Source organism: Vigna unguiculata, chromosome 5 (assembly GCF_004118075.2).
Source record: "Vigna unguiculata cultivar IT97K-499-35 chromosome 5, ASM411807v1, whole genome shotgun sequence".
Taxonomy (NCBI): Eukaryota; Viridiplantae; Streptophyta; class Magnoliopsida; order Fabales; family Fabaceae; genus Vigna; species Vigna unguiculata.
The window spans coordinates 6,949,446-6,971,653 of NC_040283.1; the positions used below are offsets into that span (position 1 = coordinate 6,949,446).

The following is a 22,208-nucleotide window of genomic DNA, read 5'->3' on the forward strand; positions in this document are numbered from 1 at the left end:
TCCTCGTTTCCCTCCTCTCCTCCACTGTCATAGTTGTCGTCATGCCCTGGTAATCATTGTTGCCGACTCTTCCTTCTCCTTGTCCTCCTCCATCGTTATTTGTCGTCGCCGCCTCTACGGCTAATGTTGTCGCCTACATAGTTACTCCCACCACTATTGCTATCGCTACCTCCTCTTCCTCCATCTTCTCTTTTTGTTTCTTCCTTTTTTTTTTCTCTTCTTACATTCTTCCAATTAAATTATTTGTTTGACCTAAAAATTGACATTCTTTTACTCACAACTTTTGAATTTAAAAAACTACAATTATCGATCGATGAACTTTCAAAAAATTCAATTACTGATAAATTTACAATAAATTTAAAAAAAAAATCCACTAACAACGAATTTAGCAACAAATTTTTAAAAAATTCAATTATTGACATACTTACTAACAAATTTTACCATGACATGATAAAAGTCCAAAGCGAGAACTTTGAAACCTATTATACGGTAGTATTTATCTTTTGTCGGTAATAAATATTATAAATTATCGACAGATGTTATCAACGAATCAATTATTAATGAGTCTTTTCATTACTAATAACATTTTTAATTTATTAACAAATTTCACCAACAGATCCACTAATAATAGATATTTCTATCAATAATTAATATACAAAAATCTATTAGTAAAATTTTCAAAAAAAAATATTATTTTACACACAAATATTTTTTTATGTGTAAAATTTTGTCGATAATATGATCTTTTCTTATACTATGTCATATATCATGTCATGCATATCGATGTTAACTATATTAAGAACATGTATAATTAACTCTTACCTTTTATTTTATCAAACCATTGAAAACATACATCGCAATATCTATAAACAACATAAATAATCATGTTACAACATTTTTCTTATTAAAAGGTGATTACAACGTATTAACATGTTGTGGTTTGAAAAAATCTTCTCATTTAAATAACCTCGTCACTATAAATAAGGGCACACATTTAGTTAGAGCAACACACTCATTACTTAATACTTAACCAAAAGACAACTTGAAAGCAACATCCTTTCATGATTCTCCTTGACTTCATTGCTTCCAAATTATATCAACACGCTCCAGTGACTATCATAATTTTAGAAAATATCTAACAAATTAAAAAAAAAAAAAATACTTCAACATCTAGTCACAACTTAAGCGCCTAGACCATGTGTCTCAAACTCTCACATCAAAAACACGTGTACATCACCCTTGCGTCATGCTTAAGCATTAAAAAACAATGCTTGAATAAAAATATCATATTGATTGAACATCTGAATGTCTTATAACACTAATTAGTTAAAGGTTGTGAATGTCAATTGACACTAAAAGATATTTTTATTATTATATTTTTTATCGTTTATGTGTTAGTATTACTTACTAGTAAAATATTTTGATATTATTCGGACAACCATGTATTTTCAAAATTAATATATTAAAATAAGTATCTTGTTTTAAAATAGTTTGTTTTTGGAAAAATGAGTTAACATGTGGAATCTGGGCCTACGGATTCATGTATTGACTTTCATTCCGTATGGAGAAGAATGGCGTAAATGGGTTTTGAAGACGGTGATGTTGTTGTGCATTTAGGAATCCTAAAAACTACACATTCACGTGGCTTAGCTATTATCTTTGTTGCTTCCTTACACCTTCATATTATCACTGTTTCTCACATATTCAATTCAAACAAATTGGTTCAAGTTTTTTTTCGATGGTATCAAATTCATTTTAATATCACATTAGAATCATAAAAATTCATCTTAATTAAAATTTTGGCCTATCATATGCCACCTCCTGCTGTCAGGTCCCTCTCAATTTTTATCTAGGACGGATCTTCATGTAGGGATCAATTTTTTTTATATGTATAAATTAGTATATAATTTAAAACATATATTTTATATATATTTGACTCTTCAAATATTTTTATATATCTATAGAAAGGTTTTGGTACCGAAAATATTCATCAAAGATGAATCACTAATTCTCACACCTGATATTCTGAGTGTAAGGAGATGTGTGAGAAATTACACATAGAGATCCAAACACACACTATGTATTTGTTAAACATTGATTATACTGATTCTTTCTGATTGGTCTTACTTCTCATTTGCTCAATAAACAACTCAAACATATTTGAATATATGACACTAATAGATTTGGATAAACTCACTTATTTCCTTATTCAATTATCTTTTAGAGGATTTTTTGTATTTTTGGATCATTTTGATCATGAATTTGTAATATAGAGTCCGTTGAATTTTTTTTTTAAATTAAGTTAAGTCGTCATGGGGAGGAACGACATTAAAGGTGAAGTCGTCCTCCCCTCAACCGATTTCTTATTCTTTTTTTTTGAAAAAGCAATGTCGTAAGGCAAACTATGATTTCTGCACATCTAAGAGTGAATCGTCGTCTCATATAATGATTTCATTTAGTTTTTCTTTTTAACGTTGTTGCAGTTTTATTTTATTTTTTCAAATTGTTCACTTTTCAATTTTTTTAACCTTGTAATTTTTATATATTTTTCTTACAAAATTTTGGTAACAGTAGAGATTATATTTATTTTTTGGTAATTACTTTTTATTGGTACAATAAATTAATTTAATAAAATATATTAGATAATAAAAATGACATAATAAAAATTACGTAATAATGTTAAACTATATTAATGTTTATTTTTATTCTAATTTAATTGTTTTTACCACTTATTGTTAAAAAAAAAAACCTAAAAGTGAAGTCGTCATCTATGAAGACAATTTCACTATTCACATGAACAAAAATTGGTCTCGTCCTTAACGACTTTAGTTTTTGAAAAAAAAAAATATAAAACCGGTTGGATGGAGGACGACTTCACCTTTAATGTCATCCTCCATCCTGACGACTTGATTCTGTTTCGCAAAACATAAAATAAAATTAGACGGACCCTTTTTTACAAATTGAAGTTAAAATCGACCTCCAAATACAAAAAAAAAGCCATCTTTTAGATCATTGAATTATAAGGCATCTTTAATTTTAGATATTATTGAACTATCTTTTAGACCATTAAATTATAAAGCATATTTAATTTTAGATATTATAGTCGTTGGTGGGAAAGCCTATTTATCTAGAAAACATTTGATCGTTACAAACTTTTTAGGACACAATGTAGATGAACATTGCATGTGGTCTATTAGACTCTTTAGCGTGATAATTGTTAGACACTAAATGGATTCTTAATTTGTTACAAATATTCATTAGAGTATTCAGACAAATAAATCACATTCAAACAAATAAACACTTGTGATAAAAACTTAAAGATGGTTCTATTTTACTAGACCATTTGGGATCCCAACAACAGAACTTGGAATATTTGAGTGCAGAAGTTTTGTGCAATTTTGCTTTAATTTTGACAAAAATCATGATTAATTTCTTAAATGTGAAGAAAATTCTTATATATCTTTTGTACTATTATACATTTTTAAAGAATAATATTAGCATTTAATTTATATATTGTAATTCTTTTAGTTTGGTCTACTACTACTACTACTAGTTCAGTGTTTCAAACCTAGTCGAGAGCACAACGCCACTGAAACATGTTTGACAAATGGTGTCTCTATCTCTGGCAAGTTGCATGCACCTTTTGATGTCTGTCTCACTCTCATCATGTCCTATCTACACCCTACACATTGGATATCCTTAACACTCAAACTCTTCTCATTAATGTTCCCAACACAATGGCCATCATTTCTAACAACACACCACTCACTTTTACGTAATACAATTAATTTATGACGTGCATATGTTCATACAAATTGGTGTAAACTGAAACAGTAGTTACGAAACTGTGGTAAGAAAATCGGTTTGCAAAACTTGGCATGCTTTGTTTCTCTGTTTGTTAAAACATTTTAGATCAAACAGTTTTATTTTGTTCAGCAAACATCTCATATCTTCATCTATACCTGCATTAACCCAAAGATTCATGTCATAAACTTGTGTCTGATGTATGTCATGATGTTGCAATTCAGACGAGGTTTATAAATATATACAAGTTCAAAGTTCATGCATTAACTAAGTATAACAATTTTATTACGTGATCCAAACTCAAATATTCAAAAGAAAAAGCAAATTTGCATTGCATTGCCTCAATTGGGTTGTTTATGCAGCATGCATGCTTGCTGCATATGAATAAAATAAAGACACAATTTAGAATAGTTTGTGATGTTAGTTTCCATGTAGGAGAAGTAAGTAATGAGCGTAAAAGTTGATGTAAAACAGAGACAGTGAATGGTTGAATTGGAATTAAGTTGATGAAATTGTGTGTGTTGTTTTGAATAGAGGAGAAGCAGAGGGTAGAATTGATGAGGTTGGTTTTGGTTTGTATATATGTGTACCCTGAGGAGGTAGATTAGGCACATGGGTTTCTTGTGGTAGGTCAAATGCTAGGACCCCTCTATTCTATAGGGACAAATAACACAATTGTCACTATAGTCTCCACAACACTCCAAAAACAACATACAAACCACTACACTACACTATTATTGCTTACACAAGTTGCTATCTTGCCTTTAAACTTTTTTCTTCTCATCATGGGAATGTTTTTCCAAGATGCCTTTCTTTCTCACTATTTGGATCAACTTGTAGATATAACAAGTAGACTAGTAGGACTAATATGCAAGTTAACCCTCATTTCTTTTTTGAAGTCATAAAGTGGTCGGATCGAAGAAAAATGATTAAAATATCGTAAGTTCGATCATTTGTTAATAATTTGAAGAAATAAGATTGGTTTAGTAAATTTGAAAGGAAAGATAAAAGAGATTATAAATTCAACTCCTTCCTAACAAAAAAAAAAATAACAACTAATATTTATCGATAAAAAAAATATTTCTTTCTCTTTTAACTTTGAAAACTAGTTTAATTTAAACTCTTTTTTTCACTTCATCGTTGATTTTATTCATTATAAAACACACAAGTCAAAAGTTATTCAATTTGAATTTGTTAACTCTGTTAAAAGTTATTTGAAAGATAACTTATTTGGTCGATTATACAGTTTTTTTTACAGTGACAAGATAAGATAATTAACTTTTTTTTAGAAAAGATGACATTTTTAAATAAAAGGAACAGACCGAAGAAAGAAAAAGAAATAGCGGAACCTTGGTAGCCCAGAACATATAATTTTCATATAGGTAGCCCAACCCATCCTATTCATGACCCATGACCCAATAGCCCATTATTTATGACCCATGACCCTCTAATTTCAAAATGTCTATTTTAGCCTGGGGTCAACAGTAAAAACTCTAAACCTAATTTTCCTTCCCATTTACTCTTGGGCCGCACCTCCCTCCCTCTGTTTTCACATCCCCTCTTCGTCTTGCACCTTCTTCCATTTTTTGTGTTGTTGAAAACTTCATCAAGTTAGATATAACATGCAAAAAAATTAAAAAAAGTACTATAAATGGTGGAGGAGAAGGAATTTTGGGGAAGAAAAATATGGTGCTGTAAGAGGCTCAGTGTGTGTTTTGTAGATTTTAGAACACCCAATTCGGAATGTATTTTGAATTTAGAAATATATTCAAAAATACTTATTTTAATAAAATATTTTTATATTCTGAATTAGGTGTTTTTAAATGTATTTTTAAATCTAAAAATATTTTTTGAAATATTTAATTTAGAAAATATAAAAATAAAATTTCGAAATGTGTGTTTCAAACTATTTTCAGATGTGAAATTATTTTTCAGAATATTTATTCTAGAACTTTTTTATATTCCAAATCCAAAAGTATTTCTAGAATAGTGATTTCAGAATATTAAAAAGAATTCTAAAACAAGTGTTCTGGAAAATATTTCTAGATTTGAAAATACTTTTTGAAACATTTATTTCAGAATATACTTTTTTATTATTTCTAGAAATGTCAATTTGGTTGAAAGATAAATAATTTTATATGTCTAATGATGACATCTAACTACGATTTGAATATAGTCATTTTATGTAAATTTAACAAAACAAAACTCTAAAAGACCTTTTTGTAAGTAGATCAAGTGTTATCTCTTTTTAATGATTGGTATATATGAAACAAAGTTTCAAACCAATATATAAACATAGTGTATTGATTTTTTTTAAATAATACATTAAATATGATAATATATCTTTTCAATTAAAGTCACTTTTATCAACGAATGAAAAAGGATAGAAGTTAACTCTAGCAATACGAGAATACAACAACTACTTCAAAATTACATTAACTTATGTTTCTCTACTATTTAATTTTTCATTATTTCTCAAGCATATCTATTGTATATTCTATGGAGAAACTCAGAGCATAACTTTGAAAACTAAGTTCCCCCAATAGGAAAACGTATGAATTAAATAAATCAAAAAATCAATGTTGGAAAAAATTACTAAAAAAAGAAAGTCATGATGGAGGTTAGTAAATCGTTGAATCTTTGATCAATTCTTTCATCGCTTGAATTTCTATATTAAAAGACATTGACTAGCGTAACTATTTTTGTATTATTCTTTCTTATAGACATAAAAAATACTTTGCTTTTTCTTTCTCTTACCATAAAAAATGTGAGACATCTAAATAAGTTAAATTAAAAAATAATGGATGAAAAGTATGGAGACTATTAAAAAAATGCTTTATTACCTTTAATATTTTTGTGTCATATTGGGATTCTTCAATAATGTTATTACAAATCTTCAATTGTGGAGCGTATTAACGTAAACATTTTCAAAGGCATTTTTTTTTTCAAGTGATTAAAATCTGAAGTGTTTTTTTTTTTAAAAAAGTTGTAATGAGATTGTTTTTTGAAATATTAATATTCATTAAGTCATAGTTAATCTTGGATGCAATTTATATATGGATAATTTTTAGCAAAATACTTCCTTTTAACTATATTTTTATCCAGTTCTTATTAACAAGATAATACCTCTTTTTTTTTTCATTTTTCATGAATTGAAACCACTTCCCATCTGTTAAAACAAATTATTATTTTGTTATTTTTTTTAAAACTACAAAAGGAAATTAACCTTTTTTTATGATATTTGTTTTGTAAAGTAAAAATAGTGATATCTCAATATATTTAGAACCTAATGAATAATTATAATGATTTTTTACATGTTTTTAAATTAAACAAGTGTTGCTTGTGAGTGCCAGATTATTATCCTCTATTACTGTTCTTTAAATAATAAAATGAGGCACAAAAACATGTAAAACAATTTGTTATATATAATTAATCTTATTTTATATTAATAAAATGACAATGTACACCTCCTTTAGAAAAAGTTAATTTGCATATAGAAAACATTTAATTTTACTTACGTGTTAGACAAGGAAATATAAGAAAACATTTTAGGAGTTATGTTATTTGTTCATTAATTAGAAAAATACCATTGTTGGTTTTACATAGCAAAATGGCATATAATTTAGATGGAAAAAATCCATAAAAATTATGTAATTTAACATTCCTATTAGATGCTTACATACAATAATGTTAAAAAAAATCAAATTCAAACTAAAATTAATAAACAGAATTGTCAACTAAAATTGTTTTGCTTTTCAAACTTTGTCCTGTATTGTCCTAAAATGGCGCATGATTCACAGTAGAAACACGATAATTCCTCCAAATATTCCGTTTATACCTCATACCTGTTTGAAGAATCCTTTTCTATTATTTCACCAAAAATCAAGGGTTTTTTGGTAACTGCAACAACCAATACCAACTTTTGTGTCAAAACGAGAAGATCGAAACGGTCCAATCTGCATCAACGATTGATGGATGGTCCAAATTTTACGTTTGACTGAGGTACAGACTTTGAAGCTGGAATGATTGGAATTGATGGAAGTTTGACCATAGAAATTTGAGAATTTGAATAACTAATTGTTAAAAAAAAACTGAAAATTCCACCTGGCACCCAAATTTGAGAAAGTGGGTTCATAAGATCTGTGTTGTTTGGCTCCATTTTCGCTTTCATCTTCTTCATCATTTTGTATTTGCAGAAAGCTGTTGTAGGAGAAGAGAGAGAAACTTCTCTCTCTTTCTCTTTGCTTCTTCATTTTTTTGACAAAAAAAAACAAAAATTGGTGGGATTTGAGGGTGCTTAGGTTGTTGATTGAGTTGCGTTGTTGGGGTTGGAAGAATCTATTATTATGAATATGATGCGAAGGTTGAAAAGCATTGCTTCTGGGAGGACTTCCGTTTCATCAGATTCTGTAAGCTTAACATCCTTTGGTTTTTTCTTCCCCATCAAAAGCTTTAATTTTTGTTTTTTATGGAGGAAGGTCCTTTTCCATTAGGTTGTTGTTTGCAAAATTGAAAAACTAATTTTGATCCAGAAACAAGAAATCAACATGTTCATTGATTTGGATTATCTGGATTATACTTGTTGTGGGTAACATTTTTTTTCTTTATTTTTTCATAATATGGTTATGAATTTGATTTAGCACCCAGATGTGAGTGTTTCCTTTTTGCCTAGGTAATTGTGGTTTTGATACTTCTTTTGTTTTTTGTTTTTCATATATCGGTTTTGTGATATAGCTTTATTTGATTTAAGATGGTTTATGATCTGACCATTTGTGTGTTCATTGCTGTTGTTTTATTTATATATTTGTGTTTTGGATTCGATCAATTGTCAAAGCTAATGAAGGCACAACCATTGTGTTAGTTTTACATGTTTGTATTAGTTTTGTGTTGGTTTGTTGGACATTGTCATGGTAAAATCAATTTGATTTTTGCGAGAACTATGATAAGTCTAACTACGTGGCAAGTTGGGAAAATGTTGTTTACCTTGGAGTTCAATTTGTTCTTCCATTTTTAATGCCTGGTAAAAAATGCCAACCATTTCTTTTCAGGGAGGTGATTGTACCACAAAAAGACCTAAGTTTGATCAAGGAACAGAAGAAATGGTCAATGAGGAAACAGATTCTATTGAGAAATGTGGAAATGATAACGAGCAGTATGGAGATGCATCGGCCGAAAGTGTTAATTCCAATATTGCTACAACCAGATCTGAGAAGTCGGGTTATGATCAACTTCCAAAGGAATTAAATGAAATGAAAATTGGAGACGACAAAGGAAAAAATAACAATGAAAAGGTACTTTATGTGATTCATTTTTCTTGTTTTCTTACTTTTGATATTTGGTCATTACTATTATAGTTCCCGAAAGGTAAAATCATTTATGAATATTTTGTATCCTTTGCAAAGTTGTTTCTTTTAAATGCAATCGTTGAGTTTGATAAAAAATTTGCTTGTGCAGGATATGGAAGCTACTATTGTAAATGGTAATGGAACAGAAACAGGCCAAATAATTACAACTGTTATCGGTGGTCGAGATGGACAACCAAAGCGGGTATTGTTTCCATGAGTTCCTCCTTACTTGATCTTTTACTACCCTATTTGTAAATCTTATTTGATTGAGTTAGATTCTTATAATCCCTTTTCTTAAATTTATTATTTATGTATTAGTATTACCCTACCTGTTATATATTATTAAAAAGAGTATACGGTGAAAGAATATCACTTCTGTAGTTTTGATTTATTTTTTGTTGCTTGGGTATTGAAAATTAGATTGTTTATTGTAAAATTTCACTAGTTGGTATTGTGAAAAAACTTTCCTACTATGTTTGTAACTTACCTTATCAGTGCTTTCTATTTACTATGGGACAAAGTATTGTAACTACAGCATATTTGGTTTAGGTAGAATATTCTTTTTACTTTGCTGTCACAAATGTATAACTACTTGTGTTAATGACTTGCTATGAAAATACTTTTGCATTGATTAACTTTATTTTTGCCTGGTTCAGACAATCTCATACATGGCAGAACGCATAGTTGGCACAGGTTCTTTTGGTGTTGTTTATCAGGTATTTATATTTGATTTGCAGTATTTCTTCACTTGTAATGGTTGAACCATTGCTTCAGTGTTCTCTGTATTTGTCAAGTTACATTTTTGCTTATCCACTTTGCCTTGAATATACTGTAGGCCAAGTGCATTGAAACTGGTGAAGCAGTTGCTATAAAAAAAGTATTGCAAGACAAGAGATATAAGAATAGGGAACTACAGGTTATGCGTATACTTGACCATATCAATGTTCTCAGACTAAAGCACTGTTTCTACTCAGCGGCAGAGAAAGATGAGTTGTACCTTAACCTAGTTTTGGAGTATGTGCCTGAAACGGTCTACAGAGTTTCCAAGCACTATATCAGAATGCACCAACATATGCCTATCATTTATGTGCAACTGTATTTGTACCAGGTAATTGTGAATTTATTAATTGACCTTTTTTCATTAAATTTTGGTTATGAATTTCCTTGGTTGTGTTTGTAGTAATTAGTTATTTGCTTTGAGCTTATAACTTTTGTGCTTTTATTGAATGATTATGCTAAAACTCTTGTAGATATGTCGGGGTTTAAATTATTTGCATCACGTGATTGGAGTCTGTCATAGGGACATCAAACCCCAGAATCTATTGGTAAGAACTTTTTTTTCTTTAAAATTTCTTGTTTGTTAAATGTATTTTATATATTTCTTGAAAGCACAAGAAAAAATCATTAGAAGTATCATGTTTAATATCACTAATTGAATCAATTGATCAAAAATTTGGATGCTAAACTTCATTTAAATTTTTCCTGGGGGCAGACGTTTTTAAAATATCGATATCCTGTATGTTTTTGGTTGGAAGAAAAGCTAGGTTCTGAGTAAACTGTGCCTCATGCTGTTTAATTTGTTGTTCTCGTTGATAATGTGGAAGGGCTGAGTTGATCTACTCATTATAGATTATGCTTTTTCGATAATGATCATTTTGACTCTGTTTACTTCTTGGATCTCTTCTTTATAATACCATAGTGTATTAAACTGACACGTGATTGCATTTCACAGGTTAATCCCCAGAGTCATCAGTTAAAGATATGTGATTTTGGTAGTGCAAAGATGTTGGTATGTTTCTTTTGTTTTTCCTTAACAATATGAAGTCATACAATAGTTTGTGCCTGAGCTTGTGATATTATCGTGCTTTAGGTGCCTGGTGAACCCAACATATCATACATATGCTCGCGGTATTACAGAGCTCCAGAGCTTATATTTGGTGCAACAGAATACACAACTGCTATTGATATTTGGTCTGCTGGTTGTGTTATGGCTGAGCTTCTTCTAGGACATGTGAGAATTTATATTAATCCTCTCTCCATCTCATACGTAGAGAAAATTTCAATTTTTGTAAAAATTACATTTCCACGAAGTTCCCTGTGTGAGAATTCTTTTGGTGATATTTGCAATTCATACTGCTATATTGTATTTTGATGGATACTTGTTTGTCTCAAAAGGTTCTCTTGTTTTCTTCTTTGGTACTCAAATACTGCAAGAAGTAACAACATACAATGAACTTAATACCAATTGTATCCAATGTGTTTTTAGTAGAAGATAACTTCATCCCAGCAAGCACTAGTATTGAATAAATGACATGTTCTCAGAGTGATGCTTATCTGTGATTGTGTTTTTCTTTGCAGCCAATGTTTCCTGGAGAGAGTGGGGTTGATCAGTTGGTTGAGATCATTAAGGTAAAATTTCTCATGTTCTTTATCCTTTTTGCTTGAACATATGTTTTTGTCTTGAGCATTGCATCCTATTGGCTTTGGTTCTTCAATCTGAGTATAGTTATGTGTACTGCAGATCTTGGGAACACCAACCAGAGAAGAAATAAAGTGCATGAATCCAAATTACACTGAATTTAAGTTTCCTCAGATAAAAGCTCACCCGTGGCACAAGGTTAGCAGTTATTTACTTCTCTGTGCCCGTGGAGACTATGCAATTCGTAATTACTTGAGAAATACTTGCAATTGGAGATCTGATTTGACCACTCTGTATATTTATATCAGGTTTTCCACAAGAAGATGCCAACAGAAGCAGTGGATCTAGTGTCGAGGATGCTTCAGTATTCACCAAATCTACGTTGCACTGCTGTAAGAAGTTAACTAGCTTTTACAAATGTTACCCTTAGCAGCTTAATTGTATATATGAAGATCAACTACATCATACTTAACTTCATCCATCCTTGTACACAGTTTGATATTATTAAAACTAGGAAGATAGATATTGAGTTGTGTATGTTCATTGTGTTGCAGTTGGAGGCTTGTGCACACCCTTTCTTTGATGATCTGCGAGACCCAAATGCATGCTTGCCAAATGGTCGACCACTGCCTCCGTTGTTTGATTTCAGTGCACAAGGTAAGGAAGTGATAATGCAAGTGTGTTGAGTTAAATTAAATATTGTGTTTTCCATTACTTACAGTGAAAAAAATGCAGAACTAGTAGGCACAACGGAGGAGTTGCGTCAGCGTCTGATTCCTGATCATGCAAGAAGTTGAACAAATGATTCAGCATTGTAAATGGGATTTTGGATGAATAGATAACCACACCAGCAATGCTACTTTCCCTAACAGTCTAGGTCTCTGCTGTCCATCCTACACAATCATATGACTATTCAGGTTATAGGAACCTTAAAGCCATATATACAATGCAACCTCTTGGTGACAATCTGATGAATGAAGTAGATCTGCCTGGTGATATAGGGTTGCAATCATTTTTTAACTAGTTTATGATTGATTCATGTATGCACCAGCTGTATAAGATAATCAGTTCTTACTATTCTTTGCTCATGTTTCATATAGTTCAGGCTGCTTCTTCTTAAGGTGGACTATGTGGAATTATAAGATGAGTAGGCATCTTTTTTCTTTTTTTTCGGCTCCTATTTATTGTGTATTTCATTCTTTGTAATAACATAAAAAAAAAATCTTCCTTTTATTCTCTATCTTATGTTTCCTTCTACTAATAACTGCTAACCATTCTTTTTCTGACAAATGTCTATATGCATCAAGTTCTTAATAATATATTCTAGAACAAGGTTTATTTCTTCATGTATATATGTTCTCACTTCAATCATTGGAATAGAGAATGAGCTTACTCTTGATGTTAGGGTTGTTTCAACCCTTACAACATGAATCTAACCATAAAGAAAATAAAAAAGCAATGAGAGAATTTAGACTACAGAGAATAAAAAAATTACCCCTATTTAAAATTTTGATAGTTCCATCTAAATCTATCTTTCGTTATTTCATCAAAAATTAAATATAATCATACAACTGAAAGTATTAGCTCAGAAAAAATATTAGAAAAGTTAGAGTTTAGAGGGATGAAAATTTAAATACATTATTCTCTAAACCAATGGTAGTTAATATCAAAATAAAGACATTGAACCTGAAATGCAATAAAATAAGGTTTTTTTTTTTCTTGCGTAAATATACCATTCGAAATTATAAAAAAATAAAATCCTAATACATATAACAATTGACGATACTATGTTATTAAAATATAACAATAAAATAAAATAAATAAAAATTGAATAAATAATAATGTCTGTCAGATTATTCCGTACATGATTTTTTATGACAAATTTTAAAATGTATACCAAGATAATAGGGTTAAAACATTTGTTAATTAGTTAATTTTTTTGTTACATCGTTTTTTTTAATATTTTTTTGTAATTATGTGTTCAATTGAATTAATGAGCCACGTGTAAGATTTAAAGCAATATTTGGTTTTCAATTAAAAAACCACGTATATAAGATTTGTTTGTTTTTCAATTCCTTGTTCCCAAATAATAATTTCCAGTTCATTGGATCAAATTCATGAATAGAAATGGTGTTTGACTTTCTTAAAAAGCGGTCAATTTTTATTGAATATTTTGCTTATAAATCTCTTGAAACATGCTCTCCATCTAAAGATTAATATTCAATATAGCAAAATTTATAAAAAGCTTTAGACATTTATTAAATATTAGTAATTGTATAAATTCACAATATTTGGAAAATTAAAATTTACTTTTAATAAAAATATATCTCTTAAGATTATACTTCTTTTATCATAAATTAACATTATCTTAAAATTATGGAGTAATTATTTTTTTAAAGTATATTTAAAAATCTATTATATTAAGACTAAAAATCTCATAAAATTATTTTTTAATTTAAATAATTTCAATATTTAAGTGAATGATTTAATGTATAAATTATTATATATATATATATTATAAATTATAATTAGAACTTAATTATTAATTTGGAATTTAGCCATGTATATAACATTGTTCTAAGACATATCACGAGATATTATAACAGCCTAACATAAAAACTTTAAAAAATAAAAAAAAAATTCATGAATTGATAAATAATTTGTATGAAAATCGTTATTATCAATTTCTCTAATTAAAATATTTTAACAAAAGTTATATTTAATTAAGAAAAAATAATAAAAAAAATGAAATTGAATAATTAAAATGAAAATTAAGTCGAAATAATAAATATTAATCTTATATTAATTATTTTTTAATTTTATTTAAACTTATCGATGAAAACTAAAATAAAAGAACAAAAACCTATTTCTTAAAACAAAAACCAGAGTTTAAAGAAATATTATTTCGTAGTAAAATAGTAAGAATTATAAGAAAAAACAGATTGATCTGGATAGATTCCATGTCAAAATCAAGAAATCCAAAAATGGTCACACTCGTAATCATGAAGCATATGTCACTTTCTCAATCAAATTATAGTGTTGCCTTTATAAACCTTTTTTCTCTTAAATGCATAAAATCATAATCAAACCTCATTTGCTTTTTTCTTTTTGGTTTGGCTTCATTAAGTTGTTTCAATTAAAAAAAGTAAAAGAAAAAAATATCTGAACTCAGCCCCATTTTCTTCAACCTTATGTTAGTTATTTGCATTTAGTGTGTAAAATGGGTTTTATTTTTTATATTTTTATGTTGATACTTTAACAAAATTTTAACAAATTCTTCTTTTGAAGTCAACTGAGTGTTTTCTCTTTTCTTTTCAAGTCAATTAAATATTTAAATCAAACTAGTTGAATGTTGTCACAAGGACATTGTGAAAATTTTGTCAAAAGAATTTTGTTAAAAAATTATTTTTATTTTAATTAGTAGTTGTATTATACATCTAGGTTGAGATGTACTTGATTTAAGTATAGCATGACATTATGACATCATATTGGCCAAATCATTATTCATTCAAAATGTAATTAAATTAAGATAATGGCTAAAGTATCAACATAAATTAGATAAAGTTAAGCAGAGTAATTGATCATATAGATGAGGTTCATCAAGACAAAAACTCATAAACATGGTATGAATAACACACAGGATGAATTAATTACATTTTATTATTATAATATTTAAGATTATTTGACACATTTGATTGACTTGAATATTAGAATGTTTTATTCACCCAGGCTCCCGTTTAGTAATGAAAAAATGAGAACATAAGACATCATGGTATGAAGGTGTGAAATTACATTTTGGAGCATACTAAAAGAGATATTTTATTAGTAGTAAATTTGATTGTATTTTACAAATTTTTTAGATGAAGGAACAAAACTAGTAATTATAAAATATATAAGACCAAAAACATCATCAGAAAGAGTAAACGATTCTCTGATAATTTTTTTCTATATATGTTTTTTTTTTATTTTATAAATAAAAAAATATTTAATGTCTTAAAACATAAAACATTTTTAATATTTAATAGAAAGGAAAATGAAGAGGTTAATAAAAATGTTGCAAGATAATTTATTTTTCGAATATAAAAAGTAGAACTTTACTGAGATGAGATGCAAAAAATAATTTATTATAATTTCTTAAAATAATGAGATAATTATTTAAACATCTTTCATATAATAATTTATGAAAATCATTTTACTTAACATAATTTCAATATGTGGTAATGTTTTTAATATTTTATAATTCTTATTCTAATAAGAGAATTTTAACTTTTCAAAACTAATAAATAACTTTTTGTTTTTATAACATCAAATTTTAAATTTGAAATTACATTTCAATAAAAATTTCTTATAAATCTAAAATTTATGATTATAATTATAAATTCTACTATTGAAATATCCAGTATAAATGGCAAAAACCATGATTATAAAATTTTATCTTTATTAAAAATTTGCAAAATAAGATTCTGGATAAAAAAATAATAATAAAGAAATTGATTTTTAAGATTTAAAAAGTTAAAGTATAAATAAAATAGTTATTAAAGTTTGTCTTATAAATTCTTTATTTTAAACAATGATTCTAAGATGATTCTTGTACTATATGTCCAATCGGTCAATCGGCCAAATCCGCCAATCGAACCAGATTTTATAAACTCCGAAAAGTAACGATAAGATCTGTCAGCCAAACGGTCTGGTAAACAAAGACCCATCGGTCCATCTGTAAAACAGCAGCGATGGACCTTCTAACCTCAAGGACCCATCGGTCCATCGGTAAAACAGCAACGATGGACCTTCTAACCTCAAGGACCCATCGGTTCATCGGTGAAACAGCAGCGATGGACCTTCTAACGCAGATCATTAGCTTGTTAAAAAACAGAATGTCATTAACCCAGCCAAGCGGCCATCGGTCGCACGATTAAATAACCTAAGTTAGATTAATTAACGTTAAACGAGTCAGTAATCTTCATTAGAAGGTCATTGGGCCGTGATTAAGAAACCCTAATTACAGGCCCATGTCGAAGGCTATAAATAGGGCCCAAAGGTAGGTTGGTGAGAATCTTGATTTCGCATTTATTACAGCAGATATATTGATACACCGATCGACCCTTTACTGACTTAAGCATCAGAGTACTTTAGACAGGTACCCCGATCGTCATCCCAGCCGATCGAGCTAAGGAGTGGATTTCGCTGAAGCTACTGGTGTGGAGAAGGATAGCGCAGGTTGGAGAGGTTCTTTTAGTAGGCTTTCGGTCCCTACCCCGAAACATTTTGGCGCCTACCGTGGGGCCGAGCAGTCTTCTTTGAGAATATACCCATATGGTGACCACGAGGAACCGAAACAGCAACATAGACGGAGAAAGAATGGCAGATGATCAAGCGGATACTAGAGAAATGATAAGGGTGATGCAGTAGAGGATGGATGAGATGTAGAGGAATTATGAAGTACAAATGCAGATTTTGCGGGAGGAGAACGCCATCCTAAGGTGGAAGGAAGAAGGAATCCCGTCGACACCTACCGTACCCGACCCTAACAGGTTGAGTCGGGTGCAGCAGCACCGGGATGTCGAACGGGTGGAGAGTCGTCTTCCACCTACAGGACACGAGCAATCACAGCCAGCTCGGGTCGAAAAGACGCAGGCTTCAAGGGGAAATCCGTCGCACACGGTGGCGGAGAGCTCGAGAGCAAACGATGGGGGCCGCCCATCGCGCCAACCGATCCCCGCGTCGGGGTCCTCCCCCTTTACATCGTATATTCTGGAGACGCCGCTGCCGGAGAAGTGGAAAATGCCGACATTTGACAAGTACGACGGCACGACCAACCCAGACAATCACATACGAGTCTTCATGCATCAAATGATGTTCCACGCAGTTAGCGACCCCATCTGGTGCCGTGTTTTCTCGACCTCTCTGACGGGGGAGGCGTTAGAGTGGTTTTTCGAGCTGTCGGCCGGCAGTATCGACTCTTTTGCCACATTGAAGGCAAGGTTCAGCACACAATTCGCGCCCCTGAAATCGGCCATTCTGACGGTCGACAATCTGGTGAACATCCGACAGGAAGATGGGGAATCGCTGAGGAGTTATCTCGATCGGTACAATCGGATGTCGGTCAAGATAAAGGATCTCGGCGACGAAATCGCTCGTCATCACTTCTCATATGGGCTCCAGCCGGGAGTTTTCGCGGACAAGATAAGCCGCAAGAAGTCGAAGACGATGGAGGAGATGAGGAAGCGGGCGGCCAAGTTCATACAGATGGAGGATATGCAGGAGTTCAGGGTGAAGAAGAGGGAAAAGGAAGATGTCGCACTCCCGAAGCCGACCGCACCTCGGCCGAACAAAGTCCCAGCTCGGCCCAGCGAAAGGAAGCCACCTAAGTTCACGACGTATACTCCGCTGGTCGTTCCTAGGGCCAGGATTCTGCAAGAGGCCTTTAGCGCCGATTCACTTCCAGCAGTCAGGAAGAAGCCCCCTCTGCCCAATGCTGACGGTAGTAAACACTGCCAATACCACCGCATGATCGGGCACACCACCGAAGAGTGCCACACGCTCCGTGACAAAATAGAAGAGCTCATTCGGCAGGGGCACTTGAAGAAGTACATTCGACAAGATCGTCCCCCACAGAGCCCGGTGAGGAACAGAAGCCCGATGAGGAGGTGCGAGAACTCTTAAAGAGGTGCGAGGCCGGAGAAGAGATCAGACCGATGGAGAGACGACGAGCACTCCGGTTCGTGATCATCGGAGAAGATTTATACAAGAGAGGTTTCACAGCGCCGCTCCTCAAATGCTTGTCAGCAGACGAAGCTGGGTACGTTATGAACGAGGTCCATAATGGTATTTGTGGAATGCATACCGGTCAGAGGACGATGAAAGCAAGGATACTCCGAGCCGGCTATTTTTGGCCGACCATGGAACAGGACTGCGAAACCGTGATACGCAAGTGCGGAGGATGTCAAGCTCATGGAAATGATATAAAGAGGGCACCGACCGAGCTGCATGCCCTAACATCCCCTTGGCCGTTCGCTCAATGGGGCATGGACATCGTCGGACCCTTCCCGGTTGGCCGAGCGCAGAAGAAATTCATACTTGTGGCGGTGGACTATTTCACCAAGTGGGTGGAAGCGGAGGCTTTGGCTAACATCACCGCTCGGCAAGTTCACTCCTTCGTCTGGCGTAACATCATATGCCGCTTTGGCCTCCCTCACACGATCATCACTGACAACGGCCGTCAGTTTATCGACAAGAAGCTGAAGGACTTCTATAAGCAGGTGGGGATACGACACGTGACCAGCTCGGTCGAGCATTCCCAGACCAACGGCCAAGCTGAGGCTATGAACAAGGTTATAGTGGCTGAGTTGAAGAAAAGGTTGGGAGAAGCCAAAGGAGCATGGGTTGACGAGCTGCCACAAGTCCTTTGGGCCTATCGGTGCACGCCACACGGGACGACGGGGGAAACTCCTTTCAACCTGACGTATGGTACAGACGCTATGCTGCCAGTTGAGGTAGGGGAGCCAACTCTTCGGCGGGACATGCAAGATCTTGAGGTCAACTGTGGACGCTTGCGCGAGGAATTGGACTGGACGACCGAACGAAGGGAGCGAGCGGCCGTGCGAGCCGAAGCATGCAAAAGGATGGTGGCTAGAAGGTATAATGCGAAGGTCAAACCAAGGAACTTCATCCGAGGAGATTTGGTATGGAGGAAGACTAATGAAGCACGCAAAAAGTCGACGCAAGGAAAGCTAGCGCCAAACTGGGAAGGCCCGTTTCGTGTGACCGAGAGCCTACAGAACGGAGCCTATCGGCTAGAATACCTGAGCGGCAAAGAAATACCTAATACATAGAACGCATCGCACCTCAAAATGTATTATAGTTGAACATAAATAAAATGAGCGTTTCATGCAACCTCATCTAACAAGCTGACCGATGGGGCTCCCTACGGGACCCAAGCAAAGCCTGACCGATCGAGATGCGGACTTCTAAGAGGAAGTCCCGCTCAGTCAGCACCGATCTAAACGATCTAACTAACCCTACGGGTAAATAAGTGACACAGGCTGTCCTAGCCGATCGGGGTACCACACCTACGATCTAAAACTTAAAATTGAAAGCGCAGAGATCAATCCTCCGAGACAGATAATCGAGATAACTAGGCGAGAAACTTAAAAATCGTGTGTCAATCGTTCGGCTAGTTCAATACCAAGCGCAGCCAAACAGAAACAACAAGTTGAAAAATAAAATGGCCGATCGCCAACGCGGAGAACTACAAACAAAGTATGACTGATCGTCAGCGAGAAACAATAAACGAAAGGAGATAGATGAACAAAATAAGGCACTTAACATTTACATATAAGTGTTTGTCAAAATATAACCTAATAACCGAGCGAACGCGATCAATCAAAGGGTTGATCGGGCTCGATCGGTTATATCAAAATATACAAGTAAAGTTAAAAATCAAGTGCTTGCAGGGGGGTCATTGACCTCGTCCAACCGGTCGAAGACCCTTTCCAACTTCCCTTCAACCACCCCCAAATGGACGTCAAACCGATCGGGAGAGCATTGGTAGTAGAAGACGGCTTGGTCAACAGCACTTTGGAAGCCCGCCTCATACTGAGCAAATACTTGCTCGTCGGCCACTTGCAGCTCGGCCTGCAACTCCTTGGCTTTTTTCTGCCAATCTGAGGCTGATCCGGCGGCAGTCATGTGCTCCAGCGTCAGATCGTCAAAGCGTCGCTGGAGTTTGCGAAGTTCCTCCGTAGCTTCACCTGCCTTCGCTTGTTCCGCCTTTGCCCGATCCTCAGCAACCTTCAGCCGACCGGCACATTTAGCATGTTCAGCCTTAATGCCGTTCAATCTGTCGAACTGAGTCTTCAGATCCGACGTCGATGCCTTCACCTCATTGAGCTCCGCCTTTGCCGCTACGAGCTCCTTCTCCAAGCCCTCCACCTTGCTCCGGTCGGGGCAGGGAAACTTGGTGTATATGGCCGCAAGCCTAAGGGTCAGCTCCCCGGCGGTTCGAAGAGCCTCTTCTTCGGACACATCTTGGAGCATGCCCGTCACCCGAGGTCCCAGCTGAAAGGAAACCTCTTCATCGAGTCGGACGTCGCCGCCAAGGAGGGCGTCAGCCAGCGATCCTGATGTCTCCCCCCTTTTGTTTTTCTTGGGTGCCCGGCCGATGGGAGAGTCATCTCTCTTGGACTTCTTCCCCTTGTCCGCTGCAACAGCAGCGCCAGAACCGGGAGGCTTCACAATGAAGCGGGGTCTGGAGACGACGCCCGAAGCACCGGTCGGGGCGGTGGTGGCAGGAGTAGGACCGGTTGAAGGGGCGGCAAGAACACTCTGGAGAGGCGCCACCTCCTCAGCGACATCTTCTTCCCTTCGTCGAGTCTTGGCACGAGCCAGAAACTCGACGTTAGAGACGGTCGTCCGGGCCATAATATCTGCAAAACAAGAAAAGCAAATAAGTTAACTGCAACAAATGTAACGATCAGGAAGATCAGAACAACTAACCATAAACCGCCCCCGGCAAATCCGGGGAACGGAGGCATTGGATCAGTGGCCGCGGGGGGATCTTGTCGGGTAGGGTCTTGAGGACGGTCAGGTCGGCCCGCTCGGCAGGAGTCAACCGCTCTTCAGCCCAGGCATTAGTAGGAGGGGGGAACGCCGTCCAATACAACGGAAACTTCGGACGATTCTGTTCATCGAAATTAAATCTCCTTCCCTTACCAGGAATCGCGACCTTAAAAAAGCCGGTCTTGAAACCCTTGTAGGAGGCGAGGTAGAGGGTGAGCAAGCTCTTGTTCGCCCCGAGAAAGGAAACCCAACCTTTCGACGCCGTCGGATGAGTCTTGTAGAAATGAAGGAACAAAGGCATGGTTGGTGTAAGACCGGCCGCTCGGCATAGAACGTCGAACGCTTGCATAGACGCCCAGGCGTTCGGGTGTATCTGAGTCGGTGCGCATTGGATCTGACGGAGGACTGTCATCTGCCAATCGGCAAACAACACAGTTAGACCCAAATCATGGAAGAGGCAGGCGTACACATAGAAGAAATCTAGCCTCACCTCTCCCTTCCCATGGCACACTCTCTCGTTGTCGGCACACACTTTGACTCGAAGAAGTCCATCCTCCACTTCGTCGCTAAAAATCTTGGTCCGCTCGACTAGATCCCCCAGGTCGTTGCCCCATTGAAACCTCGTCGCGTGTGTGCGCGGCTCATAAGGGGCCCAGTCATACCCTGGTATCTCGGGTAAATTGTCTTGTTCTCCCTCGTCGCGGACGTCGATGCCTATGACGTCCCCGCTCTCGTCAGAAGCGGCGACCTGCTCCACCGCGTCCGCGATCGGTGGCTCGGCTTCAGAGTTGCCACTTAGAAGAATAGGGGAATCTGTTGCGCTCGACACTCCCCCGAGCGAAGTCCCCGAGTCGGAAGAACTGAACAAGGCGGAGATCGACCCGCCGCCCCCAAACGTCCCGATTGCCCCACCCGACAAACCATCTAAACTCGATGCACCGGAAGACATTTTTTTACCTGCAAACAGAAGAACACGATCGGAGGCTCGGATAGAAAGAGAAAGGAAAACGTGAAAATAACGACAACCACACAAACCTATTTATAGGGGGACCATGTGACACGTGGCAGTGCCAGAACCCTAC

The 22,208-nt window shown here is 34.8% G+C and overlaps 2 protein-coding genes across 2 annotated transcripts; both read left to right on the forward strand.

The window, feature by feature from the left end:
• The first annotated feature begins 7,928 nt into the window (after nt 1-7,928).
• Nucleotides 7,929-12,808, forward strand: LOC114186160 (shaggy-related protein kinase epsilon-like). Its single transcript, XM_028074187.1, has 13 exons — nt 7,929-8,213; nt 8,853-9,095; nt 9,259-9,351; nt 9,806-9,865; nt 9,985-10,257; nt 10,400-10,474; nt 10,882-10,938; nt 11,020-11,160; nt 11,508-11,558; nt 11,671-11,766; nt 11,877-11,960; nt 12,123-12,225; nt 12,304-12,808. Exons 1-13 carry the CDS (start codon nt 8,151-8,153, stop codon nt 12,363-12,365), a joined length of 1,401 nt encoding a protein of 466 aa, XP_027929988.1. The 5' UTR covers nt 7,929-8,150; the 3' UTR covers nt 12,366-12,808.
• Nucleotides 12,809-17,013: 4,205 nt separating this feature from the next.
• Nucleotides 17,014-18,231, forward strand: LOC114183170. Its single transcript, XM_028070086.1, has one exon. It carries the CDS (start codon nt 17,014-17,016, stop codon nt 18,229-18,231), a length of 1,218 nt encoding a protein of 405 aa, XP_027925887.1.
• The last annotated feature ends 3,977 nt before the right edge of the window (nt 18,232-22,208 follow it).

Coding starts and splice junctions, on each gene's coding strand:
- LOC114186160 (XM_028074187.1), top strand. CDS start 8,151: ATGAATATGATGCGAAGGTTGAAAAGCATTGCTTCTGGGAGGACTTCC. Junction 9,096..9,258: donor GAAAAAATAACAATGAAAAG/GTACTTTATGTG, acceptor TTGCTTGTGCAG/GATATGGAAGCTACTATTGT. Junction 9,352..9,805: donor GAGATGGACAACCAAAGCGG/GTATTGTTTCCA, acceptor TGCCTGGTTCAG/ACAATCTCATACATGGCAGA.
- LOC114183170 (XM_028070086.1), top strand. CDS start 17,014: ATGCAGATTTTGCGGGAGGAGAACGCCATCCTAAGGTGGAAGGAAGAA.